Source organism: Panthera tigris, chromosome D1 (genome assembly GCF_018350195.1).
Source record: "Panthera tigris isolate Pti1 chromosome D1, P.tigris_Pti1_mat1.1, whole genome shotgun sequence".
Lineage (NCBI taxonomy): Eukaryota > Metazoa > Chordata > Mammalia > Carnivora > Felidae > Panthera > Panthera tigris.
In genome coordinates, this window is record NC_056669.1 from 45,155,901 (window position 1) to 45,176,037 (window position 20,137).

Consider the following 20,137-nt stretch of genomic DNA (forward strand, 5'->3'; position numbering starts at 1 on the left):
TAAACTGTGGGGTCTTGAGAGACTCTGTACATCTTCTTTGCTATTATACCCTAATGACTGGTATAGTGTCTGGCACACAGTAAATATTTAATTAATATATATTGAATGAGTGACTATAGTAATAATTAGCATTTTCGGAGCATTTACTAAATGATAGGTACAGTAGTGATATTAAATCATTTAACCCTCATAGCAACACTACAAACTAGGTGCCATAATTTCCATGAGAGTGAGCATGAAACCTTGCCCACAGCCAATAACAGTAACTATTTGAAATCAGAATTGTCTGACTCTAAATCCTGGGTTCTTAACCACCAAGCTGTATATACTTCTAAGTATTAAACTATGTTGATCCAGGCTTACTATACCTTAAGGCTCCTGAACTGGCTCTTCCCCTTTGGTTCTACTCTTGACTCTTTCTATCTACTCTCATAACTTCTACTAAATTTTAAGCAATAAGTAATAACCATTTTTTTCCAGAACATTTTCCTCTAATACAGAGAAAATTCTAAGTACAAAAAGTCCAGCCCAGTCCTTCATTTTAAGTGGGTTTGAAGAAGAGACACAAAAATATCTGACACATTTTAAGTTTTTGTAAGGATTCTGGGAGCCTAAGGAGAGACAAGGGAGAAAAGGCTAAGTTTTCTCTTTAGGAAAACCAACTTTTGGTTTTGTTTTAAACTTTCAATTTAACACAGAATCCATTACAGCCAATGCAACAACAGCAGCAACAACAAGTTATTTCCTAAAATGTTTCATCATCTGTAAAAAAAATTTTTTTAACGTTTATTTATTTTTGAGAGAAAGAGACAGAGACAGAGTGTGAGTGTGGGAGGGGCAGAGAGAGGGAGACCCAGAATCCAAAGCAGGCTCCAGGCTCTGAGCTGTCAGCACAGAGCCCGACCTGGGGCTTGAACCCACAAACCATGAGATCATGACCTGAGCCAAAGTCAAATGCTCAACTGACTGAGCCACCCAGGAGCCCCCATCATTTTTTAATGAAGAATATAATATGAAGAAATCACTGCTGTGTATACTTAGTTATTGCTACTACAGAGTTTCCACAACCAAAGATATTCAAACAGTGGACTCAATCTGTCCCCTCCCAAACTAGTCTTGTTGCATGCCATCTGATTTTCTGTTAATAGTACCTTTTGTCAGGTACTTAGGTTTTCAACACTTGGCTCCTACCAAGGATTAGAGGGAAAGAGAAAAAAGGAAACTATCAGGCATTAGGTCTTCATTTTCTTCTACTGCACGTCTCAACTTTGCCTCTTTCTCTTTAATCCTCCACTATCACCCAATCTCAGTCCTTTTCATTTCATCTTTCTTCTTTCTTGTTCTTTCTTTATACAAGGTCCCAAATACTGTGGCCAGACTAATCTTTCTGAAATAATGTCAACTACCCTGCTCAAAAACCTTTAGTGGGCCCTTACTGCTCATCTTATCAAATTCAAATCTGTCTTCTTTTCGTGTTGTTGTTCAGATCTTCCATAATGTGGCCCTGCTTGATTCATCATAAAAAAAACAAAAACAAAAACAAAAACAAACAAACAAACCTTATAATCCCTAATATAAGCTTTTCATGCCAATTAAATTCCCACTCTTACTTCACATTTCAGGTTTATAATTTTCATGCTTTTGCTAACATAATTCCCTTCCACCCAGAAGCCTCTTCCCTTCCCTTCTAGTTCTCTAAAGCTACCCTTCAAGTACACTTTAAGGCTTATCCCCATAAGAGTACTAATGTAATAGGGAGCACCTGGGTGGCTCAGTCAGTTAAGTGTCCAACTTTGGCTCAGGTCATGATCTCATGGTTCGTGGGTTTGAGCCCCGCATCGGGCTCTGTGCTGACAGCTCAAAGCCTGGAGCCTGCTTCGGATTCTGTGTTTCCCTCCCTCTCTCTGCCCCCACCCCCACCCCCACCTCCCCACCCCCTGCTCATGTTCTGTCTCTGTCTCTCTTAAAAATAAACATTAAAAAAAATTTTTTTAAGAATAATAATATAATAATAGCCAACATTTCTTGAGTACTATGTGCCATGCACAGTTCTAAACATTTTTCATGCATTAACTCATTTGATCTTCAAAATAAATCTTCTAGTATTGAAATCCACTCTTTTCCCTCCTATACTTACATTGAATACTACACTGTTAATGTTCACTAAGCATCTACTATATGTACTTAGGAGAACAAAATAGGCAAAATTTATGACACAAAATAGAAGAGCATTAGGTTTCAAGTAAGTATATATATACAGTCACTGTGTGAACATTAAATTAGTCAAGGATTCTTAAGCCTCAATTTCTTCTTCATGACACGTGGGCATAAAAATACCCATCTCACAGAACTGTTGTGAAAATTTTCTAATCGATGTGAAAATGCTTGGTGAACTACAATATACAATGTTGGCGCTAACCAACATTTCCACAGTTATCTACCATCTGCCAATAACTACGGTAAGAGATGGGCTACAGGGTGAAAAGCAGATTCTAGTGACTCTAGTGAAGCTAAGAATCCGAAATGTGTCTGACATGAGCCCTGCCCTAATGAAGTCCAGACTGTGGTACCACAGAATTCAGTATTTAATTTTGCAATCATTGTCCATGTGTAGCTTTGTCTTTCCAAAGCTCCTTAAAGAGAGAGTTCTTGCAATTCTTTTCTAACATCCAATGATATGAGGCACACAATAGGCCCCAAAAGTATTTGGTGATTGACTGGGTTTTAGGGGAAAAGAAATCTAATAAGTTACTCTTTTAATGAAATATCACAAAAGTGACTTTGTGACTTCTACAATTATTTTCTGCTAGAAAACTGAGTAGATATATATCTCTTATAATATATGTAATGGTATTACTTTTTGAAAAAGTTAACTTGCAAATGCTTTCTTAACATGAAGTTAAATAAAATACGTTACTTACCTGAGGGCAGAGAATGTAAATCCTTTCAAACCATCTTTACATCTAGAACAATAAAAAATTTTATGCTAAGATAACATGTTTTGAGATATAAAGTAGTATATTAAATAGCTATTAAAAATTTTTCCTGAAATAGATTATTTTTAAAAGGTGGAACTCTTGGGGCGCCTGGGTGGCTCAGTCGGTTAAGCGGCCGACTTTGGCTCAGGTCATGATCTCATGGTCTGTGAGTTTGAGCCCCGCGTCGGGCTCTGTGCTGAAAGCTCAGAGCCTGGAGCCTGTTTCAGATTCTGTGTCTCCCTCTCTCTGACCCTCCCCCGTTCATGCTCTGTCTCAAAAATAAATAAACGTTTAAAAAAATAAATAAATAAATAAAAGGTGAAACTCTTTTAGGACAGTGATCTGAGCACTATAAATGCAACAAACAATGAAGCAAGCCATCTTACACAAGATGATTAAAATGTCCTATGCCAAATTAACATAATTTAAGGCTCAACTCTCATATTTGCAGGTGGAAGACAGATTTAAGTATATCTTCTCAGGGCTCCATGTGGACTTCATTTTTGGAGGCTGGGAGTGGAGTGTTTCACTTTAGGCAATCCCCAGGGGAGCAATTTGTTGAGAAGAAAAGGCCACATACACCTGCTGGGTATTATGAATAGGTCAATTCTAGGTCCTGACTTCTCCCTACTTAATAATTCAGTGAACGTGGAGCAACGCAGAGTTGGCAGACACAAAAAGGCCTCAAGTTTAGTTCACCGGTTTTAACTTCTGAGCGAGCGCAATCGGAACGGATAACATATCCTGGGGAACAGAGTGGGGCTGAGGGGAGGGCACAGGTGCAGAAGCCCAAATAATATTTACTGAGTACTTACTATTGCTGGGCATTGTTTTGGGCCCTTGATGTGTGTTGTCTCATTTAATTAGATCACACCTCTTTGAGTAGGTATTTCTCTAATCCATAGCTGGGCAGAGCCCCCACTCCTGTCCCCAAATGCAGCAACTTCCAAGAGGTCACAAAATAAATAGCAATATGAATTTAGGAAAAAAATTTTAAAGTCCATCTGAATTAAAAGCTATGGTTTTCTCTTATACCTCCTTCTGAAACAGTGTATTCCTTTTAATTGGGGGAAGATTCAAACTGTGTGACAAGTAAGAAAAAATGATTCTCAGATCTGCAAAAAATATTTAAAGAAGATTTTAAAACAATAAAATTGCTAGACTAGTTTTAATGTCCTGCTTTATAAGTTATGATCAAGTTAGTAAAGAATTATTGGGTATCTAATATCAAAATCCCTTGGAGAAACTATAGAGATTGGTGATAAAATGACGCTCTAATGTATGTTAATTTTAGATACTGGATATTCCTGGATAAAATGTACAGCCTCAAATCTAATTGGGCAATTCTCACAGTATGCCTTTTATATGAAAGGTCACAAAGGAAATGCACAAAATATAAGAAACCTATCTTAACAAGTTTAAATATATACATTTTTACTGGAGGACACATAGAATCTCAGAAAATAATTTAATTTAATTTAAAAGATCAGAGATCTTTTAAAACACTTAAGAATTCATTTCAATTAAGCAACATGACCTACTTTGTGGTCATGTTAGCAGTGAGAAATGTAAGCAAAGAATTTAGCGAACATACTAACATAATTATCCACCCCACACGGACTGAGGGTAAAGGCAAAGTAATTCATACGTTAAGCTAAAAATGTGCATGGGAAAATTGTAGCATTAAAATTCTTAAACTTATCCTTTTCCATCTAAAGAAAGTGTTTCTCAGTAATTTAAAACCCATAATTGGGCAATTTCTAGATAGGTGGGGTGGTGAAGGGGTAGGCTAAGAGTCTATTGACTGGAAAACAGCGGCAGATTGATTAAAAGATTATATACAAGGGGGAACAAATTTTTGGCTTTGGTATGTTATTGTTAAAAGATAGCCATTTATCTTTGTGCAATGCTGAATAGATAAAGGATTCTGACAACTTGGTCTAGTCAGGATTGCATATTTGTGACCTTAAACAATAAATCTAATTGCAGACCAAACATCAAAAAGTAGCTTTCAAAAAAAAAAGGGGGGGCATGCACAAATGAATTTGCAATTTCATTATGATGGAAGTTTGGTTCTTTCAGCAGAACCCTGTGGGAAGCACTTCATATTGATAAAGTCTTAGCCCGAATTCAAAAGAGGCTATTCTTTTTTCCATTCATGTGTATAAGGTCTGTTAATGTAATTGAGGGTCAGATGTCTATGTCAAAAGAACAAAAAAGTAATTATTCCCATAAAAAGAATCTTTAAAATAGTAATATCTCCCTGAATTTTGATACCAAGGGTATTGTCTGAGCTTTAACCTAACTAGGAAACACTATTGTAATTGGAATTAAATGTATAAAGTCCGATACACACACAAAGATTTATACAAAACACCCCATTAGAAGGGTGCCTCACTATTTAATGGATTTGGTTATTATAATGCAAATCAAATTACATTCTCCATTCACGTATTAAGGTTCACTGACTTACTCAACAAATATTAAGTGAATGCCTACTATGAGGAACCAAAGTTTAAGTTTTAAGGATGTAACAGTAGACAATACAGAATCTCTGTTTTCATACAGCTGACCCTCTATGTCTGGGAAAGGTACGACAAAACAAGTAAATATGTCATGCGGTGATAACTGCTATGGCAAAAAACAAAGCAGGATAAGAGGAGAAACAGATGGGAGTTAGGCTTTATTATTTTACATAGTGTAGTCCAGAGGGCCTCTCCAAGAAGGTGAAATTTGATAATTTGATCAGAAGCCTTATAGAATCGAGGGAACAGCATTGATTTGAAGGAAGAGCAAGTACAAAGTCCCTGATGAGGAGTGTGCATGGCATGTAAGGAGAACAGCAAAGTAGATTACTGTAGACAGAGCCGAACAGGGAAGGGAAGCAGTGGTAGGAAATGAGGTCACAGTAACAGTGTGGAGGGAAGGAGTGGTCTACAATTCTTGTATGGCCCTCTAGGCACCCTGAAAACTTTGGGTGGTTCTCAGCAGAAGAGTGACAAAGATCTGTCTTAGATTTTAAGATTATCTTTGGCCGCTAGATGGAAAACAACAGGAAGACAAAGTTAACAACAAAGAGGCTAATCAGGAGGGGAAAGATGATTGTGGCCTGACTAGATAATGAAAGAGGTAAAGACAAGTGGGAGGATTCTGAATGCATTTCAAAAGCAGAGTTGGTAGAATTTCTCGATGGACTGAATTTGTAGTGCACAAGAAAGAGAAAATTTACTAATTAGTAGAATATTTGGGGTTTGAGCAAATAGAAGGATAAAATGTCCATTCACTCAAGTGAAGAAGACTATAGGAGAAACAGGTTTGAGGAGAAAATCAAAGTTTTATTTTGGACATGGTAAGTTTGAGATTCATGTTACCTATAAATGGAAATGTTAATGAAGCAAGCAGCTGCTAGACAGGTTTGGGTTCAAGGAAAAGGTCTGATTCATTTATAAGCAGAACTTGAATCCATAGGACTAGATACAATCATCTAGGAGATAAGTGCCAATAGAGAAAATATCCTAGGACTGAGAATATTTAATTCCTCCATATTTTATAGTGCAGAAAATCTCTTCTAAAGGGGTGGGGGGAAACAAAGTCCTTTCTCTTTCTAATAAAATCATTCTCTAATACAAAGTCTTGTTGTTATTTTTGAGTGTGCATATAAATATAATGCATATAATGCATGTATACATAGACTTTTCTATTACAGTTAACCTACGTAAATGACATAAATAACTAGTATGACTCCATCATAGTTAATGAATCTCTACATTTGCAATGTTATGTGCAGGAAAGAGAAGGAGGAAAAAATTGCAGCACTATATCAAACAACGTAGCTGACACAACTAATTATAGAGGTTCAGGCTACAATTAAATAGTGTATGAGAAAGTATAAAGTTTATTGTTATTAGAATATACTTGGTCAAATGCCAATGTGAAGGGGAGCCCACAAACACAATTTTTTTTTCAATTATAAGTGTAAATGATAGTTAAAAAAACAATTCTGCCCACAAAGATTCTTTGTTTCATGCTTAACTTCCATGAAATTACTTCCAGGAGATACTTTTATCTTTATTACCACATTATACCAGCAGATGTCACTAGTAAACCATTTTTGGAAGAATTTCAAAATTAGAAAAGATTCCCCTTTGAATCTTGGCAGGAATAAGTTCCACATCAGTAAGTATTACAAAAACAATAAGCAAATATTAGTAATAACATTAATAGCAGCCAGTATTCTCAAGACAAATTAAGGATTTTTTGTATTTTTTTTACGTTTTTTAATTCTCAATGTTGGTGAGATAATCTGTATTACTAGTGATTTAGAAAAATAGTTTAATTTAAAACATCAATACTTGAATACGTAGAAAAAGATTAAATGGTGCAAAGGTATTCATCTCTATTGCCAGAGAATGTGAACTCAAAGTGGTCAACTTCACTAATAAATACTGCTATAAAAGTTTTGCCAGAAGGCATAAAATTACTAACGAAAATAGACGGTTTAGATTAAAATTTTTTGAAATTATGTTCCCAATGAACATGGACAATTGGGTGACAACAATGATTAAAAAAAAAAACTCATTAAGTATCAATTTCAGAGTTATTTTGTTCATTTTTAATCACTCTATTGGTTAGAAGGAAACTCAAATATTGTTTGAATATTACATCTTCTATCTTTATTGCCTCACAAATCATTAATTTATTGAGCACCTAATATAAAGAAGACACTATACTGCTGATCTTTTTTTTTTTAATGTTTACTTATTTTTGAGAGAGAGAGAAAGAATGCGTGTGAGCGTGAGTACAAGCAGGTGAGGGGCAGAGGGAAAGGAAGACAGAGGATTCCAAGCAGGCTCTGCATGACAGCAGCAACCCCGATATGGGACTCTAATACACAAACCACGAGATCCATGAACTGTGAGATTATGACCTCAGCCAAAGTCATACTCTTAACTGACCGAGCCACCCAGGAGCCCCTATACTGTTGATCTCTTGAGGAAAGCAAAGATAAATTATACACCACCTCTGACTATTAAAAAAAAAAAAAAAAAAAGTATTTGCAAATTTATGTGTAGGTTTGTCATATAAATAAAAATAACCTTGACTAAAGGTTATGACACAGTTTCTTTCATCAGTAGTGCTGTCCAAGAGCTTAATTACTCTATTGTACTTTGTAAGTTCAGCTTCAAATTTTAGTCCAGGCTTTTTCTTCATCTATCTCCTTAAATTATTATTTAATTTGACAAAAGTAGCATATGCAATATCATAATTAAAGATGCTAGAAAACTGGAAAAAATAAATAAAGATAAATTAAATTTAAAATAGTTGAGTATATTGATAATTCTTAAAATAATGTGTTGATTATATCATAATCACCTAAGTCAATCAGAATCAAAAACAAGTTGCATTATTTTATGTGAATAAAATTATTTAAAACAAAATGCTTCGGGGCGCCTGAGTGGCTCAGTCAGTTGAGCATTCAGCTTTGGCTCAGGTCATAATCTCGCAGTTTGTGAGTTCGAGCCCCACATCGGGCTCTCCGCTCTCAGCACAGAGCCAGCTTGGGATCTCTCTTTATCTCTCTCTGCTCCTCCCCCACTCACACTCTCCCTCTCAGAAATAATAAATAAATAAATATAAAATAAATAATTTTTTTAAAAAACAGAAGATGTTTAAAATTCAGTCATACTGAAGGTATAAAAAGAATGACATGAAGTTAATTATGAATAATAGTTACAGATAATAGCTGAATCTTCAAAATTTTGATTTGTCTAATTATCTAAATATTACTGGAACTAAAAACATAAGTATATTTTGGAGTGAATACAACTGAAAAGTTTAATTTGAAATTCAAAAAGCAACCAGAATGCCTATTTAAATGCCTCAAATTTGTGACTCACTGTTGTTATTTATTATAAAGGAAACTTATGCAAGTTTACATAGTTCATTTTTAATGAAAGAAAAAGTAGCATGATTTTATTGAAATGTTTTAGTACAATGTTGGAAGACCTTAAAATCCTATATTCTAAACCAGTACAAGCGCAACAAATGACGTACTTCTGAACCTAGCTGGCGTTTTTCTAACAAAGTTATAATACGGGTACCTGTAAGTTGACTAACAGAATTTATGTTAGAGGCTGAGCAGCTTTGGTATATTCTTATTTCTCGCTCCCCTTTTTGACTAGATATATGCCAAGTCCAGCCCATTCAGCTGAGTTGGACAGGACCAATGTATTTGGTGGTTTCTCAGTGTTAATGAAAACTTAAATGTTTCCACAAGGGATGTGCAAGTTCTGGGAGTAGGCTGCTCTTAAGGCCATCTGCATCATCTTTGTTAAATTGTATAGTTTTTTTTTAAGTTAAAATTTTCTTATTTTGTTTAAAAAACTAATATAAAAGAATAAGCCCCTTTTTCTAATTAATTATCCTAATTAGAATAATTAGAAGTGTAGAAGCCACCTCAGTACTCAGTTATAATTTAGTAATTGAAACTTGATCAACTACAGGATTTTGACTGACACCTGTTTATCATAAGAATTATCAAAAAAAAAGATTGACATAGAATTAATTCCAGCCTTTTATTTTTGTTTAAAAAACAAAAAATCCTCGCCATCCTAATCACATAGCATGCATTTCAATTTACTACTCAGAACTAAGGGTGTGCGATTAAAATACATTACATTGCTTATATACACACAACAGCGTTTTCCTCTTAGGTCTAATATTACTTGAATAATAGAGTTCAGTTTCAGACTGCATATGTCATTTTATATAAGAAAACAAAATAACTGATGTTATGTTCCTATCTTAAGGACATCATACAAAAATCTTAAATTGGAATAGTAACAAATTAAGAAATTTGAGGAAGACTATTTTGTTTGCTTCCCAAACACAAAATAACTTTCAATTGGATTTCCTTAAATACAAATGAAGTCTCCCAGTGCTTTAAAAATATTATTTTTGATTCTGGTAAATACTTTACAGTACTTATTTCCTATGCAATGGAACACTGGTGCTTAGCTTTGTTCTCAAGAACCTAAGAAAGGCTGCAGAAGCAGGCGGCAGTTAAGGGTAATCAAGAGTCATTGTAAATCCCCAGATGATTACTGTGCACTTTTTTCTGGTGCGTCCTAAGTATAAACTGGAAACATTTGGATACAAACTTAAAGTAACCACTCCAGTAGAATTGTATTTCTCCTTAAACTTGCAGAGGCGGGAACTGGTTTTGCTTTAAAATCCAGACTAAGGAAGGTCATACTCCAAAATGTCTTCAATTGCTAAGGAACCAAGAATCCCCTTCAGAATGTTTCTACAAGAAATGTTAATTAGGAGGAATTTCTTTCTCAAAAGGAACTAGTCATAGCAATACTAGTCAAACTTTAAAATACTTGTAAAAGGAGTAGATTTTAGTTGTCCTGGACCTAGCCTGGAAGACCTGTTTGCAGTTGCTGAGGAAATGGCACGTTTTTAGATCTGACAAATTAACTAGGGGCAAAAACCAAATTTAAGATCAAAATGGTGTTTTATATACATCCAAGGAAAAACTTAGCAAGCTTCTTAAAATCAAGACACTGCTATGACCACAAATTATTTACATTAAACTTAATTATAAGCACAATTCTGAACCAATCTATTTTTTAAAGGCCTCAAGACTGGCAAGTATTTTCATTTTTCCCCTCCTATAATGGTTGTAAAAAAGATTAAAAGAAATGTTTTCAATTTTAGAGTCTTTGAATCAACATTAATTTATTTTCAAACGCATGTCAGTATCTATGTCATTAAAATAATGGCAATTGGTTTTCATATTGGAACAAAATGAGCAACTATCAGAAGCTATACTAGGCCATGCTTCTTCATAAGTTTATGCATACTTAACATCAAGGTTCAAATGTAAAATAAATAAAATATGCATCTACAGGTAATGGAGCACAAAGAACACTTTAGAAGCTTTTATAAAACTACTATCTTCTGATGAACTGATCACTATAGAGAATCCTAACTCTGAAAGAAACATACTCACTTCAAATACTGCCGCTTACTGCATGCATCTCAAAGACCATGAACTTGGGGCGCCTGGGTGGCTCAGTCGGTTAAGTGTCTGGCTTCGGCTCAGGTCATGATCTTGCGGTCCGTGAGTTCAAGACCCGCGTCAGGTTCTGTGCTGACTGCTCAGAGCCTGGAGCCTGTTTCAGATTCTGTGTCTCCCTCTCTCTGACCCTCCCCCGTTCATGCTCTGTCTCTCTCTGTCTCAAAAATAAATAAACATTAAAAAAAAAAAAATTAAAAAAAAAAGACTATGAACTTAACTTGTGGTATGTATAATGGACATTGGGCAAGTTAACACATATTGGAATTTTATTGGCCAAAAGGCACTGAGAAAAATGGAATTTTGGAACTTGGGAGAATTATATTCTACAGATTAAGAAGCCAAGAGACAGGTTAAGTGATCTGCCTGAAAACAGTTGTTCCTAGATATCCTCAGACAACAGTAAAATCATTCTACCTCCCAGGCAACTACCTTTCTGCCTGCTGAGGTCTCACTGTGAAGGAGAAACACTCCAGAGAAGCAGTGCAATCTTGGGCTATAGAAGATAAACCACAAATCATCTGAATGAAGGGAGAAAGCAATGTTCTTCCAACTGGAACCAATTTCCATTTCCTCCCTTCCACATGTCTCCTATCTAAACCTGACTTGCCTGAGAGTGGGCTTTGGTCAGGCCTCCACGCTGGCTTCTCTCACGTGCTTCCTTGTCACAATAGCTATCATTCACCGCAGTCTTCCTGCACCTCCTGGACAGTCCTCAGGCCTACCCTGGGTATTAATTTGCCACCTTCAGCAACGGAAATTCTCAAAGCACCTCAATCCCAAACATGACTACCAAAAACATTACTGAGTTGAAGCTCCATTGTGTTTCATGTTATAGACCAAGAATCTGGACACTGTCCCTTTTATCTGTCTCTCAGTAGCAAACTCTGCCAGCAGTTATGTTCAGACGCATTTCACACTTTCTCACCTCTCCCATTCCATATGCAATGCCCTCTTTAGCCACCCTCCTTTGTTGAGAGAATTCCTTACTAAGTCCATCAGGATGGTATTTTCTCCCACCATTAGATGTGACTGTTTCTTTCTCAAACTCCCTTTGTTATTTGTATATTTTTAGCAACTTTTATGTAAATCTAATATGATAGTAATTTCCATGGTTATCTAATCCACTCTGAATGCTGGTGATGGCCGCCTTCACTTTCCGGGTACTTGGGGGGGTAGGCCGCTGGGCCTTGGGGACCCCTAAGCTGTAGGTTATGGAGCCTGCTGATAGAGAGGAGAGCATTTGCTTAGCCAGACGTGTCTGGAGCCCATCTTCTGGGTCCCCCAACTTAGTCCACCCTGGGTTACCCGACACCCACCTCTGGCACTAGGGAAAGGGCTAGTAGGGGCTGGGGTAGCAGTGGCAGGGGCCGGTGGGCCCTTGGGCAGGATGGTGCTAGTGGCCAGAGAGTAGATCAGGCCTGGGGGTGCCTGGGATGGCTGGCTCAGGGGTGCTGAGGAGGTGGGTGCAGGGCTGCCAAGGTATAACGCCATGAAGACGGGACCTCCGGGGCCTGTGCAATCAAATTTAGGGTTTCTTCCGGCATTTTGTGTACCCATGCTCCAGAAACCAAAGGAATGGTTTAATGGAGTTTACTTCTTTAATAATGAAGTTGGGAAATATTCTGCATTTTGTTGCTATAACATTTATTGAGTTATTAAAGTATCTAAGACTATGAACTAACAGGCTGTATCAGTCAGGAAAGGCTAAGTCAGTGGTTCTCAAAGTGTCGTCCCTGGAACACCTAAGCATCAGATAGTAACTTGTTAGAAACGCAAATTCTTGGTCTCCATCCCAGACCTACTGAATCCAGAAACTCTAAGTATGAGGCTCAACAATCTGTAAAACCTGCACAACCATGTATTAATAAAATCTTCACATGATTCTAACGCATGCTCAAGTTTGACAACCACTGGGCTAGGTTATGTTGCAGTAATAAAATTTCCATGGCTTTCAACAACAAAACTTTTCTTTTTCTTGCTCATGTGACATGTCAAACAAGGGTTGGCTATGGTTCAACTTATGTGTCGTCCTTATTTCAGACTTTAGGGTGAGGAAGAAGCATCTGTTCAGATCTGATTGTCATAGTAGAGAAAAAAGAGAGAATATAGGACACTATGTTCTGACTTAAAGCTTCTGCTCTCAAGTAAACATAAATCATTTCCACTCATATTTCATTAGCCAAGGCAAAACTAGGGCCTGGCATGATGTCAGCAGGATTGGGCAGTATAATGCTTCCCCAGGGAGGAGCAGCAGAGGTTTTTGAAAAATAACACAGTCTACCACACAGTCCAAGTATATTATTGCTCAAGATCAGTTGTATGTGTTTATTATACTTAAGGAAATTAAAATCACAAGTCCCCTTTTCCTCCCAAATCCTACCACCATTTAGTTTTTTTCACAATAACTTTATTATTTCACTTTAAATAATCTTAAAATCTTTTAGTACTGGTTTGAGAAATAGGCTTATCTACAACATATTAATTCATATTTTACATATATGCATAAACACATGTGTATGTTTGTGTATGTGTATACTAGGCTCCATTTTTTCTAGTTACTAAAGCATTCAGGAAGTTAACATTGTTCAGTTATGTATCCCAAGTGCCTACATCAACACAGAGCACCTAAGTCACTCAACAGACATATACTGAAAGACAGAAATTTTTATAATCTGTGTAGTAACTGAAAACATCATACTTCATAATAATTATATTTCTAATTGGGTACCAACTTTCTTGGATTCATTTTTTTTTAACAGCAATTCTAGAGTTTAGGGTTTTTTTAATATTCAGTTTCAAAAGAAATCGGTATATTTTTAAATCAGCTACCCCAATACTTATTTAAACTTTTTTTAATGTTTATTATTTGTGACCTGAGCTGTAGTCAGCCGCCCAGCCAAATGAGCTACCCAGGCGCCCCAGCTACCCCAATACTTATTAACAGCTCCCAGTGATTGTCTTTAATATCAATTTGTATTAGTTTTTTTACACTAACAATTTGGCATGAATTTACACTTAGACATAAATATGCATAAATAAGGGTCCACATAGGAATCTCTGATCTTTTCTTAATGAGGAGTTTTTTTTTTTTTTTTTTAAGTAGGCTCCACGCCCAACAAGGGGCTTGAACTCACAACTTTGAAGTCAAGAGTTGCATGGTCTTTTATTTTTTTAAGCTTATTTTTATTTATTTTGAGAGAGCAAGCGGGGGAGGATCAGAGAGACAGAGAGGGAGACAGAATCCCAAGCAGGCTCTGTGCCATCAGCCCAGTGTCTGATGCAGGGCTTGAACACAGGAACACAAGATCATAAGCTGAGAGGAAGTCAAGAGTCGGACGCTTAACTGACTGAGCCACCCAGGCACCCCAAGAGTCGCATGTTTACCAACTAAGCCAGCCAGGCGTCCCTGGAGCTTTTTGTTTTTTAATACCCCAGATGAAACAGAAGTGACTGTAATATAAAACTGTCAAGTCTAAAAGGTAGGACTGGGGATGCTGCTATAGATAGCTTTGTTAATTTTCAAGGAATTGTAACTGAGTAAAAAAAGTGAGACCATAGTTTGTAAGATGGGGCATTATTCACATTCATTCATCATGCATTCACATATTCACACACTTCAATATTTCACAAATATTTACTATGAGTTGACTATGTACCAGGCAGGTCCCAAGGATAGCTATTGTCCCTGTTTTCCTTAGAATTTCACAATCCAGCATGGCATATATATAAGTGAAAAGTGCTATAACATTATAGAAAGTACTTTAATATAAGGTCCACGGTGTTATAGGAGCACAAAGGTGAGGTGCCTAACCCTGGCTTGGTCATCGAAGTCTATCCAGAAAAATGACATAGTTAAGGTGATATGTAAAGGAAGAAGTGGAGGAAGAAAGTGGGGAGAGACAATATACAGAATTTAGAGAAAAGAGAACTTTTGGTGTTTTGGGAACTGAAGAGGTTTAACGTAACCGAGAGAAAAAGAAACAGAGTGGAGAGAGACTGGCACAGGTGAGACCATGCCAAACTAAGTTTGAAATTTACCCACAAGGCAAAAGTCACCATGCTCTAGAAGAATGGCATGACCAGATTTGTGTTTAACAATGATATTCCAAGTATAGTTTTCATGACCTACTACTGAATCTCATCTCGTTGTTTACTTCTAAACTAATCTCACTTAGTAATATTTGTTTAAACTTCTTAGTATGTCAACTTACAAACTTCTGTTGAAAGCAACAGATATTAAAGCCATCTAAAAATTTACATTGTTCTTTAAGGTAACAGATTAAACCACGCAAACTTTTAATACCCCAGATTAACAAATAGATTACTCTCAGTGCTTTTAACATAATACAGATCTGTTACTTGCCTGTTACTATCCAAGTAGGAATTCACGCAGACTGTCTCTACCTCAGAAAGTAACCTCATTTTCGGCAACCATAACAGAGTTCTACATATTGCTCTGTGTGTATATGATTAATAAAGTCACATCATTCATTTATTGCGGAAACAGGGAAGGATGATGACAATGAAGACTACCAACGAGTCATAGTAGATGGAGTTATATAGATGCTTTTGTGTTACTGATACCATATCCAGAGAACCCTGAAGTCATGGTTATTCATTTACACATTCACTCATTTGTTCCATAATTATTAAGCAATGAGGCAGCAGAGTTAAAAGGGAGGTCTATAGAATCAGAAAAGCAAGATGTATAAATTCTGTGTTTCTCTGTGTAAATTGCAAAAAATAGCACAAACTTCATATGATTATTATACTAAGTGCTCAATAAATATCACCTATTACTACTGCTTCTGTTATTACTACAATAAACTACAAAGATGAATTTGTGGCAGTTACTGTCCTCAGCACTGGAACTGTAAAGAAAATATAATAATCCCTACCCAGAGAAGAGAATGGGTTCCTGAAGTCTTAGTCCCTACTATGAGGATCTCTTAAGTTTGATGGCTCTTACCAGCCTTACAACTCCATTATAGTGAACACTGGGGGGTGGGGGGGAGGTGTTGAGTAGGGGAGGGAAGAAAAAGGGACTGGTTGCAGGGACACCCTGGTATTTTTTGAGAAAATTAAAGGAAGATGTGTTTTACTCCCTACCCCCCACCAAGCTTTATTGAAAATATAATTCTATACAGGTAGAAAACTAAAATAAAAAGGCTTTAACTCACCAGATTATGTGAAAAGCAAAGTTTTTTTTAATACACACATAAAACATGACAATGGATTTATATATAAACTATCATGTTTACCTTAAAAACAAAAACAAACCCTATCTGACCAGCCTAAATGAGGAACCATTAGTGTTGCAATAGAGAGTTTACTAAACAAACAGTAAAGCCATCTGGAAGATATTTCTGAGATATCAATCATGTGGCATTGATAATTTTTTTTTAATTCTGGCTCTTTGAACAATTAAAAAACCTTAAACAGAAATGTTGGTTTCTGAGCTTTTAGTTTCTCCAAGTAGAAAATGAAAGAACTGAATTGAAGGGTCCTTCAGATTCTTCAAAACTCAAAAATTCTGGTACAAAATATTATCTACAAATTTTTATGATTTGCTCAAACCTGATACAGTCCCAATCTGATTCTAAGTTTCAAAGTAAAAAACTATAATTGAATCAATACCAGATTTGTATGAGGTGCAAAGGAACATTCAATTCTACAGACAACTGAACATATATTCTATGTTCTAAAAGTAGAAAAGAGTATTGTATAATTAACATGCTACCCAAAGTAAAAGAACTTGTAATACAAAATGAATATTCAAATATTCAAATTATATTTTACTTTCAAGGGCTTACCTACTTCTATATGTCTATATAATATTTCCCTATGTGGAAATTACCTGAGTTCTGTTGAATTAAGTACTGTAGCAAATAACCTACTGTTCACAGTATCATCTATATTTTCTCTAAGCTGACTTTCTGCAACATGCTCTTGCTTTTATCAGCTCTGAAAGGTGAAACATTCATGTGCGACATTTTACAGGAAAATATCTTAGAGTATTTAATGTATATATGATCTAATATTTAGCAAGAAAATGTCTTAGAAGATTTAACAAACCTCCCTTAGGAAACGTTTGAAAACATATTAAAGAAGCTAACAAGATTTATGCACACACATACTTTTAGGATTATATATGTTCTTTTACAAAGATAGCAAAAAAAAAAAAAAAACAACTTCTAAGTGATTCTAATTACATCTTAATTCTCTCTTTAAATACCATACTAGCTAATGCCTATTCTTTATAGTTTTATATTTTCCTTCGCATATGTAAATTGAAACGCTGCTGAGTCAAAAGCAATAATATTATTTAAAAATGCAAAAAATATTTTTTCAATGGTACATGATTAGAGGTCCCTGTGGAGCTTGGCAGTAGGGGGAAAATGGGAGGAAAACTTTAAAACTCCAAGCTAACTTGGCTTTTTTCACTATGAGACTAACTTGGTGAAAAATGCACTTTGTCTTCCAACAAGTTTGTATGCGTGGGCTATACTTTAGGTTTTCAGTATCCTGCCAAGCAAATACTTAATACACAAAGTCATTTTTTTTTCTTAATTTTTGGCAACAGTATATCAAAACTCCACATTCTTAGAGTTAGTCCAGTGCCCTTTCCTAGAACATATAGTCACCTAACAGTCAAGTGACTAACAGGCTTTCGCCTTAAGGAGCCTGTAACGGTTGCTAGAACTTAAAGATGAGAATTTAATTTTGACTTCAAGCCATGCCTTGTTCTGCATCTCATTTTTGTAGAAAAAAAAGGAAGGAAATTCAAGCTTCAGAGGCAAAATTCCAAGAGGCTAAAGAGGAGGGAGAGTCCAGTGAAAGCACAAAAGACAATCATACAGTAGGATAGAAGAATGGAACAGTCTTGTATTTAGTTTGAAATAAAATTACTCAATGTAAGAGTAACACTTCACATATTTTTTAAATAGAAAAATTGTAGAAGTCTGAATGTAGAGATAAGAGCTTTTCAAATAATCATTCATCTGAATAAAACAGAAGATGAAGAAGAGGTTAAAGGTTATTTATTCTAGAAATACAACAGATGCCTCTTTTTTCCTTTTCCTTTTCCTTAAGGGAAAAAAAGATTCCTTTAGAAACCAGTGCACTTACAAATCATATTTTATAAATGTCCTGTCTGGCCTTCTTTAACATGAGCACATGGACTTAAAAATATGGTATTTATTTCTCAAGAGTTCATTCACTCCTGCCACTAATTCTCCACTTGAGTCAAAATGCAGATTTGCCACAAGACTTCTAATGCACAAAACACTCGGCGTATTTGGGGTTTTCTAAAAAACAAGTCAGAAAGTCAGAAGGTAAGAATGGACTGGTAGAACCTGAGAAAGACATGTTTGGGGTAGAGCACCGGGGAGCTAGAAAGCAGAAAAGCATGGACAGAGAGGAGAGCTTTGAGGGAAGCGGGCAGAGATTGTTATAAGCCACATTTGTGAAGACATGTCACATAAGTCTGGAGTTAGCCCTGAAAGTCACAGCAAAATGCCCAAACTTACAATTACCATTTAGCCTTGCCTACCAGTAAGGGGAGTAGCTGGCAGAAGAGCTGGGTTCTAAGGGAATGGGAGCAAGAAAACCAGACATTGAGAGGGTTTCACTTTTAGTGTTCAACAGTTTGCAGACCTGCAAGTTCCACTGACATTTTTAGCCTAGGAAAGGAAGGCCTTCTGAATGACTGCTACCACCCTTTCCACCCACACTAAAGACTGGCCTTGAGATCTGTTTCCCAAAACAGTACAAAATTCATTTCATAAATATTGTATCTATTATCCTTGTTTAAAAATGCTCAAATTTCATTGTTTTCTAGTGCACTTGAGACCAACTCGATATACATCATTAGCACAGAACTGGAGTGCCCAAAAGTAAACAGTGCTTACCAAATGGTGGTGGGGATGGGGGTGGGGGGATGGGGGTGCAGATAAACAATAAAGAGGGACCTGAATAACCTAAAAGCAAGTTACTTAACATGCCTGGTCTGCTGTAGTTCCTTTCTCTATAAGGTAGGTGGAAAAAAACAAAACTCCCTTAACAAATTGTAGTGAATACGAAATAACAAGAGGTAACATAAAATCATTTTTCAAGGGCAGTGCCTAGCACATGACAGGTATTGTCATGAATACCTTAACATCAAAGTGTTATATTCCTTTCTCCCTTCTCCTCAGACCTTGTTTTCTACAATATGTGGTGTTGTCCCTCCTCCCCCCTTGGTGTTTGGAACTGTTCTCTGAATCTATGATATCAGCTATTAAAAATCTACATGCAAATTCCAAGTGATGCTTTCCATTCTGTGCGCAATATTATGTATTTGTTCTATTTTTGTTTACAACTATAGTCTGTTAGAAGGACTGAAGATTGTAGAACCACATCAATGGATGAGGGAAAGAGAAGACTTAAAATGATAAGAGTAAACAGCAAGGAATAAACAACACTAGGAAAGCACAGTACTCTTGAAGTGAAGTGCTGTCAAGAAGAAGGCTAAAAGGCTACCTCTAAACAAGAACATGGGTAGGCTGTAACAATATTTAACCAGACTTGTCTTTTCCATCTAGATGTTCTGTGAAACCTAAACTTTTAAGAGAAAAACCTCAAACAGCTGGAACCTAGCTTAGGTACACAAAATTAATCACTTCTCACTGAAATTCACTCTCAAAACCTCTGATCAGGTTTCCACGAGCAACAAAACAAAGAACGTCAATAACACTAGTAAACTGGGTTTACTAATTGCACAGCAAGAGAAAAAATACAACAGCAAAGAGGAGACAGAATAGAATTGTTAAATCCATAATCATCCATCCAGTATTTTTGACGCTTAAGGTCAGAATTTCATTCCTAACACTCTTGAAATAAAGATGTAAAGGGTTTTCTCATTCTAATTCAAATCCTAGGTCATTTACTGGAAAATGAAATCACCTAAAGTGTGATAGTTGACAGTGTGTATAATGAACAAGTCATGTAAATATTTGTATTCAGACCATCTTTAAAAAAGAGTAGGTATACTTAACCTCCTCTGAAAATAAACAAGACTTTACTTAGCTATCCT

The 20,137-nt window shown here is 36.1% G+C and overlaps 1 protein-coding gene across 9 annotated transcripts in view; it reads right to left on the reverse strand.

Annotated features, from left to right (window-relative positions):
• The window catches only part of TMEM135 (transmembrane protein 135), a 362,190-nt gene that overhangs the window by 137,686 nt on the left and 204,367 nt on the right, over positions 1-20,137 (reverse strand). For 8 of the 9 annotated variants that reach the window (XR_006207971.1, XM_042957322.1, XM_007079000.3 and 5 more), the window contains exon 7: positions 2,922-2,963. The exons of the other annotated variant lie outside the window; for it this stretch is intronic. Coding sequence is in view for 7 of the 8 variants with exons in the window: in XM_042957322.1 (XP_042813256.1) it covers positions 2,922-2,963 (42 nt within the window). In the remaining variant the exon portion in view is untranslated. The remainder of the gene's footprint in view (positions 1-2,921; positions 2,964-20,137) is intronic. 9 annotated transcript variants of the gene reach the window in all.